This window comes from Anomalospiza imberbis, chromosome 5 (genome assembly GCF_031753505.1).
Source record: "Anomalospiza imberbis isolate Cuckoo-Finch-1a 21T00152 chromosome 5, ASM3175350v1, whole genome shotgun sequence".
NCBI lineage: Eukaryota > Metazoa > Chordata > Aves > Passeriformes > Viduidae > Anomalospiza > Anomalospiza imberbis.
In genome coordinates this window covers 983,475-991,891 of record NC_089685.1, presented here as the reverse complement: position 1 = coordinate 991,891, position 8,417 = coordinate 983,475, and the positions used below count along the sequence as shown (strand labels likewise).

Sequence of the window (8,417 nt, the reverse complement as noted above, 5' to 3'; positions counted from 1 at the left end):
CCCCACCTGACCACAAGGACGCTCGGGAGAGGCTGAGTTTTCCAATGTTTTATTTGAGTTTTGAGATTACAGAGTCTTTATTGCTGATCTAATACAATCACTCAGACATTAATATTTAAAACATCCTTCTGAAATGTTACGGTTGCGACGTTTTCGTTTCCTCACTGCTGATGACGAGTTTTGTCTTTTTATCTCTAAAGTTCAGAACAGAATTAATTTCCTTTATGCAATTTTGCTGGTGTTACCTAAAATCTCCTTTTTCCTAAGTCTTGAAAAATGTGTTACATTTAAAAAAAAAAGAAAGAAACCAAACCCCATTACACGTTTAATTTAGAGATGATCATAGGATATGATTCCAGGTTGATTAGGAAAAAAGCCAAGCAAGCCAAAAAGCTTTTACAGGAGAAGCAGAACATGGAGAAGAGCTTTAAAAATCGAGGTGGGAAAAGCCAGTTGGGATTTTAGTATTAATATATATATATATATTTTTGTCCCTTCCTATCTACCTGGAAGATAAAAGGGGGTTAGAACAGGGCACGAAGGGATCCAGGGCTGTGCAGAGCAGGCACAGGGCGGGAGGCGGCTCTGGGGATGAGAGGGGTCGGGATTAAAGGGGCTTTTCCAGGGGGAAGTGGCTGTGCTTGGGTTGGGATGGGAGTCCCGTTCTTCCCAAAGCTGCTCTGCCCCAGTTGACCCCACAGCCACGTCTCACCTGGGCCAGGAGCAGCTCCCATGTTCCCAGAAAACAGCAGGGGCTGACGCAGACCAGGATCCAGCTTGGGGAGAAAGACCTGGGTGTGATGTTTCAAATAGCTCAGGGGACTCTTCCCAAACAAATCTCAGGATCTGGGTAAAATGAACGAGCAGAGATCATTTCAAGTCTGGTTAGCGATCAGTCTACTGGAACCTTCTCAAAGCCTGAAGGTCTCCTCAAGGCCTTCGCAAAGCCCTGACGCCTTCCCAAGGCCTCTTCAAGGTTTCCTCAAGCTCTTCTCAAGGTTTTCCTTCCTGATTTTGAGAGATTCAAAGAGAAACTTGGAATGAGCTGGCACATGGGAACGTTTGCTCTGGAGATGAGCGACTTGTGGCCAACCTGACTCCAAATCTCCTGAGAGCCGTGGGAAGGACTTGAGGCCGTAATTCCTCCGTTTTCCCTTCCTTGTGCGTGAACGAGCTGCCACAAAAAAGTTCTCCATGATGGCAAAGAAGCCCAGGAGGACAAATCATGGATCTGCAGCTGGTGAGAGACTCAGGAACCAACAGGGAGGACAGAGGCTTCTGTGCTCACGGGGCTGGGCAGTTTTATTTCAGCAGGATCCCGTTCTCCACGTGAGGGACAGTAGTGACTCCGCTCAGGCACCGGCACTTGGGAAGTCACCTTGCTAGGGGTCACACTGTCCTGTGCTCAGGTGGGACATCCTGGGATAAAACAGGGAACTCTGGCGAATTTATTCTCCATCAGCTCTGACACGTCGAGGTGACCAAAGGGTTTTAGTGATGCTGAACTCTCCAATCCGTGGAGGGTCACTCCGGCGGACGTCTCATACATTCCAAAGGGGAATTCCAGCTTCATACAAATATGACCAGAAAATAAAGCTCCGAATGTTTCCAATGAGGACTGAAGTTCAGCTGGAGAAGGACCTGGGTCCTCCCAGCCGGGCGGCCGGCGAGCTCTGCTTGGCGTGGCAAGAGCCGCCGGGCGCGTGAGCAGCATCGGTGGGCGAGGCCCTTCCAGCAGCGCGGGCGGGCGGGGCTGCCCCGGCCCCGCCGGGAACACGACTTTGGTTGATCCAGAGAGGTTGGCACTCGGAACGACAGCAGCAGGAAAACGCCGCGGGGCTGCGGCCAGGGGAGCGGCGCCGGCTCCTCCGCGCGCTTGGGGCTCTCCCCGGGCCGGCGCTGACCCTTGGGCACAGCTCCGGGCAGTGCTAAGGCGAGGTTCCCCGGCTGGGCACGGCCCCGGGCACTTCCAGGGCACACGGAGATTCTTCTCCATTCCCAAGGCAGCTCCGGCTGGGCGGCAGCGCCTGGAGCCCACGAGGATTTTGGCTCTGTTGTCAAACCGTCGGAGATTCCCCGGCTGCCGGGATCCGGCGCCGCCGGAGAAGCGCTGGGGTGTGGAGGAAACCAAAAGCGACTCCCAGGCCGGGTCCCGCCGTGCGCGGGGGTGAGCAGGGATAAGGGACTATTCCACGGCTCGATTCCAGCAGCTTCCTCCTCGCCTTCCCCGTCCTCCCAGCCCCAAAAAAGAACGAACCCAAAGAGAAAAATGAAAGGAACGGAAAGAAAATCCAGCGTCTCCCAGTCCCGCGGCAGGACGAACACCAGTGGCAGAGGCCACATGAACAGTATCCTAATTTAATAAATAAATAACCTAAAACACACTGTCGACTATGGCAGCAAGCCCGGCTCTAGCGTGGGAAGCTTGCGCGGTTTCATCCTGTACAGTAGTTGAGAAAGACTCGGGTGCTTGTTGCAGTTCCTGGCGATTCTCCGGGATGCGGCGGCAGGAACTCAGTATCTGGGAAAAGAAGGAAAAACGGGGGTTTGGTGAGTGGGGAAGGGATGAGAAGCTGCCCCGGCATCACCACGGTGGATTTTGGGAGGGGGAAACGCCAAGGACAAAAATGGTTGAGGAAGGGACTCAGTCCTCGTCGCCTCCGAGATGCCCACGGGAAGTTGGAGGGGTCGTGGTTCTCCCTCGGTGCAGGGAATTCCCCGAAACCCTCAATGATCCCAACCTCTCCAGGACAAACCTCGCTCCCAACAAGGCTGGGCTGTGCCAGGCACCAAAACGAGGCACAGAGAACTGAACCAGAGGGAATTCCTCCACAGCCATGGGGAACCACCAGGATTTTGCAAGGAAAAAAGCTCAGGATCTGGGAAAACCCAGTAATCCCCAAACTGCGGGTGTTCTGGTGCTTTCTGCCTGCCAAGAAAATCCCTTTTCCTGCAGGAAAAGGATCTGGGCTTCACCCTCCCAAGCAGATCCACTTCTGTGCAAAGCCTTTTTATTTTCACAGTGGAAATTCATGGCAATGCTGGCTAAAAAATGTGGAAAGGGAAGCGATCCAGCGGCTCCTACTGAAAATTATTACTATTTTGGGGATCTGCCCAGCCTGTGCTCAGGAAGGAGCCGTGGAGCTGAGCCCGTGGGAGCAGCCCCGGGGCCGAGGCCGCTCTGTGCCACCTCATCCTCCGTCAGACTTTAAAAATAAAGCTGCCACCGAGCCGATGGCATCGCGCTGGCATCTGCCACGTCTGGGTGACAGCTGCTGCCACGCACAAAGGGCTCCTGTCCTGCCAAGCGTTCCTGTCACGGCTCCAACTGCACCATCCCCTTCCTGCCGCCTGCATCGGGACTGAGCAGAAACCTCGGAATCCTCTCAGGGTTTGAGCGGGCTTAAACCCCGTCCCCTCTGCCCCCACAGGCATCCCACATGTGGGACAGGAGCAGAGGGCTGGGAGGGGACAGGGAGGGGACAGGTCTGGGAGGGCACCGGGAGGAGGAGAAGGCTGGGAGGAGAGAGGACTGGGAGGGCACCGGGAAGGGTCAGGGGTGGGAGGGCACCGGGAGGGGACAGGGCTGGGAGGGCACCTGTAGTAGTTGGGTTTGAAAGGTCCGTTCTTGTTGAGCCCCAGGTACTTGGCCTGCTCGTCCGTCAGCTCCGTCAGGTGCGCGTCGAACGTGGGCAGGTGCAGGCTGGCCACGTACTCGTCTGGGGCAAGGGCAAAGGAGGCCAGGCCTCGTCACAACAGGGAAGGGAGGCCACAACGAGTCCCCCGGGCTGAGGCACAACCCACCTGACATCTCTGGCAGGTGTCACCTCACCCTAAGATCAAAAACCCTAATTCCCTGCCTCAAAAACCCCAATTCCCACCAAAAAAGCCCATTCTGCAGGCACAGTGTGCCCAGGGTGGCCGTGTGCTCGGGAGCGGGCTCTGCCGGGGGAGCCGCTGGCAGGGGTGAGGCCCCGTCCCTGGCAGAGGCCCCACGGGACACCCCCTGCACTGGGAGGCGCCCCGTGCTCTCCACACCTGCGACAGGAAAGCAGCAAGAGCCCAGGGCTGGAGGGAAGGAGCTGCTGGAAGCCCTTGAGCTGGGCCCAGGGCCACCTCCCAGCTGTGACAGTGACCCAGCCTGGCCCAGGGCCACCTCCCAGCCGTTCCAGCCCAACAGCCATGAGGAGAAGGCAGCAGGAACACTGTTACCCATTTTTTTAGGCAGCAAGTACACGTCCTGCTTGTAGCGGCCCTCGGGAGCGTTGTACAGCTCTATCAGAGCCAGGGCCTGCGGAGAGGACACTGGGGTCAGGGGCTGCTGTCCCTCAGAGCAGGGCCTGCTCCTGGCCCAGCCCGAGCCTCCCTCACCTGGGTGGTGGCCGTGATGGACAGGACGAAGGTGGGCACGGTGGAGCAGCTCAGGTTCAGCAGGCGGCCCTGGGAAGCAGAATCTGGTTGTTAACAGGGCACCAAACCCAGTTTGTAACCCCACAGGAGGGACAGAACCGCTGGAGCAACGTGTCCCAGCTGTTTGTCACCTGCACTGAGCCCCACGGTGCGGCTGCCCTTAGGAAGTGGAAATCTCCCTGTGGGAGATACCCTGGAGTGGGATGAATCAAAACAAGGGGGCTTTTCTTCGTCCCAGGAACTCAGGGGGGACCTTGTGGCTCTGCACGAGTCCCTGCCAGGAGGGGACAGCCGGGGGGGTCGGGCTGTGCTCCAGGGAACAGGGACAGGAGGAGAGGGAACGGCCTCAGGCTGGGCCAGGGGAGCCTCAGGGGGATTTGGGGGAATTCCCTCCTGGAAAGGGCTGTGCAGCCCTGGCACAGGGTGCCCTGCCCTGGGCAGGGGTGGAGTCCCCATTCCTGGAGGGATTTCAAAGCCCCGTGCATGTGGCTCTTGGGGACACGGGGCAGTGGTGGCCTTGGCAGTGCTGGGAATGGTTGGACTTGATGGACTCAGAGGTGTTTTCCAACCTAAATCATTCTGTGATTCCACGATTCCCTGAGCCAAATTCCACGACCCCCAGGGACCCCTCAGCTGCAATTCCTGCTCCTCCCACCTCTGCCAGCAGCACGATCCTCTTCCCGTCGGGCCAGATGACGTGATCCACCTGGGACCTCACCCGCTCCCAGGTGAGCTCGGGCGTGCGCAGGCTGGCCTGGAAAACGGGGACACGTCACAGCAGCACCAGAGCAACCCCAGGACCTCAGAAACGGGATGCAAAGAGGCAGCAACCCCTGCCAGTGTCCTGGGATTGTCGTCTCCCTTGGATCCACCCCAGCCCCCAGAGTGGCACCTCTGTGACTCAACTGTTTTTATGAGCTCAACACATCAAAGCTCCACCACGACTGTCCAAGATCTGGTGAGGAGGATTCACCATCACCCCAAACAGCGCCACTCAAAGCACATCCACCCCAAACACCATTGCCCCAAAGCACCATCACCTCAAAACACCATGATCCCAAAGCATTCTGACCCTAAAAGAGCTGCCCCAAAGAACCATCATCCCAAACACCACTGCCCCAAAGAACCACCATCCTAAAACACTGTAACCCCAAAGCACCATCACCTCAAAACACCACTATCCCAAAGCATTCTGACCCTACAAGAGCTGCCCCTAAGAACCATCATCCCAAACACCACTGCCCCAAAGAACCACCATCCTAAAACACTGTAACCCCAAAGCACCATCACCTCAAAACACCATTATCCCAAAGCATTCTGACCCTAAAAGAGCTGCCCCAAAGAACCATCATCCCAAACACCATTGCCCCAAAGAACCACCATCCTAAAACACTGTAACCCCAAAGCACCATCACCTCAAAACACCATTATCCCAAAGCACCGTCACCCTAAAATACCATCACCCAAAACACTGTCAGCCCAAAATGCTGTCAGTCTAACACACCATCACCCTAAAACAGTCACCCCAAACACCATCTCCCCAAAATACCTCCAGTCCAAAAACTCTTAGCCCACAACTCCATCACCCCCAAACACCCCAAACAGCGCCACTCAAAGCACAACCACCCCAAACACCATTGCCCCAAGGCACCATCACCTCAAAACACCATTACCCCAAAGCATTCTGATGGTTCTTTGGTTGCCCCAAAGAACCATCACCCTAAACAACTGCAGCCCCAACACCATCACCCCGAAACAGTCACTCAAAGCACCACCACCCCAAACACAGTCACCCCAAACACCGAAAGCACCATCATCCCAAAGCACTGTAACCCCAAAGCACCACCACCCCAAAACACCATGACCTCAAAACAGCACCACTCTAAAACACAGTCCCCTCAAAGCACCATCACCCTAAAACCCCATCACCACCCCAAAGCTGTCACGCCAAGCCCCAAAGCCCGTGCTCACCACGTCGATCTCGGTGTTGGAGTGCCCCATGTTGCAGACAATGCAGCTGTTCTTCATCCTGTCCAGGTGTTCCCTGGTCACCACGTTCTTGTTCCCTGCCAGCACCAAAACCCCGATAAATCCCCTGTCCTGCCCCGCCTTTGGGGCTTTCCCTCAGGTCCAGTATGGGATGGGGCCATTTTGGGGTGTGAATCCCCATCTCCCACCCTCCTGGTCCCGTACCTGTGCAGGTGATGACGATGTCGACCTGTCTGATGACTTCATTGAGCTTCACCAGCCGGAATCCGTCCATGCTGAGAGGAAAACCAGGGACAAAGTGACCCCAGATCCCAATTTTATCTTCCTGATGAGCCATTGGGAGTTTCTGGGGTCATCCTGGAGGGTCTGGGACATTTGTGAGGAGAAGTGAGAAGGGATTTTGGGGCTTTCCCATGTCCTGTCAGGACCTTCTCATCTGCAAACCTTAATTCTTGACCCTGATGGGTTTTTTAGAGCTGTTCCTCCTGCAAGGAACATCCAGGAGCTGTGGATCCGCTCAGAATCCAGGTTGGGATGGATTTAGAGCATCCTAAAAAACTCCCCAAAGCTGTGGGTGCCTCTCACCACCCCAAAATCCTTATTTAGGCACCTGCAGAACCCTCTGAGGTGCTGAGCCCCCGGCGGGCCTGCCCTGCCCTCCCCAGCAAGGTGAGCTCTGGGATAACAAGGGCAGGGTGGGTTTTTTTGGGATTTGTTGACAGTCCTCCCCAGAGCTCCTTCCTGTGCCTCTCACAAGCTGCAAAACCGTAGCTGCTAAAAAAAAAAAAAAAGTAATTTTTTTTCTGCTGCATGTCCCCATTTCCTGAGCTTTTCCCCCACTGCCAGCTCCTCCTGAGAGGGGCCACGTGCTGCTGCTGCCTCGTGCAGGGTCAGGGAAGGGATTGCTGGAAATTCCCAACTGAGGGTGGATGAAGGGCATGGAGCAACCCAAAAGTTCATCAGCTCTGCTAATTAGAACTCGTCAGTCCCCTCACCATAACAACCTGGCGAGGAGCAGGCGGAGGGTTTTGGGGGGCTCTGGGTGTTTTTGGGATCCCACAAGGAGGATCCAAACCCAGCCGTGTCTGGAGGGATTCAGGTCGGGTCTCGGGGTGCTCAGCCTTTTGTGGGGTGTCCTGGTGCCAGTCAGGGCTCTGTGTGGGGTGGGGGGTGTCACAGGACCCCAAACACCCCCAGGGTGAGGTGTGGGAACAGCCCTGGGAGAGCCAGGGAGCAGCTCATTCCCAAAATCCCTGCAAGCCATGTCCCAAACTCCTGGCTGCTGTGGGATGGGATGAACCAGGAGATGTTCTAGGGCAGGGCCCTTTCCTGGGATGGGATAAAGTAGGAGATGTTCTAGGGCAGGGTGCTTTCCCGGGATGGGATGAACCCGGAGATGCTCTAGGGCAGGGTGCTTTCCCGGGATGGGATAAATCAGGAGATGTTTTAGGACAGGGCTCTTTTCCCGGGATGGGATAAATCAGGAGATGCTGTAGGGCAGGGCGCTTTTCCCGGGATGGGATGAACCCGGAGATGCTCTAGGGCAGGGTGCTTTCCCGGGATGGGATAAATCAGGAGATGCTCTAGGGCAGGGCCCTTTCCCGGGTTGGGATGAACCCGGAGATGCTCTAGGGCAGGGCCCTTTCCTGGGATGGGATAAATCAGGAGATGCTCTAGGGCAGGGCCCTTTTCCCAGGATGGGATAAATCAGGAGATGCTCTAGGGCAGGGCTCTTTTCATGGGATGGGATAAATCAGGAGATGTTTTAGGACAGGGCTCTTTTCATGGGATGGGATAAATCAGGAGATGTTTTAGGACAGGGCTCTTTTCATGGGATGGGATAAATCAGGAGATGTTTTAGGACAGGGCTCTTTTCATGGGATGGGATAAATCAGGAGATGTTTTAGGACAGGGCTCTTTTCCCGGGATGGGATAAATCAGGAGATGCTCTAGGGCAGGGCCCTTTTCCCGGGATGGGATAAATCAGGAGATGCTCTAGGGCAGGGCGCTTTTCCCGG

The 8,417-nt window shown here is 55.9% G+C and overlaps 1 protein-coding gene across 4 annotated transcripts in view; it reads right to left on the bottom strand.

Annotated features, from left to right (window-relative positions):
• Nucleotides 1–33: 33 nt before the first annotated feature.
• AHCYL2 (adenosylhomocysteinase like 2) overlaps nt 34–8,417 on the bottom strand; it is a 63,976-nt gene continuing 55,592 nt past the window's right edge. For 2 of the 4 annotated variants that reach the window (XM_068189317.1, XM_068189319.1), the window contains exons 11-17: nt 6,604–6,674; nt 6,382–6,476; nt 5,066–5,164; nt 4,372–4,440; nt 4,207–4,291; nt 3,599–3,714; nt 34–2,521 (exon numbers count right to left, since the gene is read on the bottom strand). In XM_068189317.1, the coding sequence (XP_068045418.1) occupies nt 2,375–2,521; nt 3,599–3,714; nt 4,207–4,291; nt 4,372–4,440; nt 5,066–5,164; nt 6,382–6,476; nt 6,604–6,674 (682 nt within the window). In that variant the 3' untranslated portion in view covers nt 34–2,374. Of the gene's footprint in view, nt 2,522–3,598; nt 3,720–4,206; nt 4,292–4,371; nt 4,441–5,065; nt 5,165–6,381; nt 6,477–6,603; nt 6,675–8,417 lie in introns of all 4 variants that reach the window. The other 2 variants (XM_068189318.1, XM_068189320.1) reach the window with 1 other exon arrangement.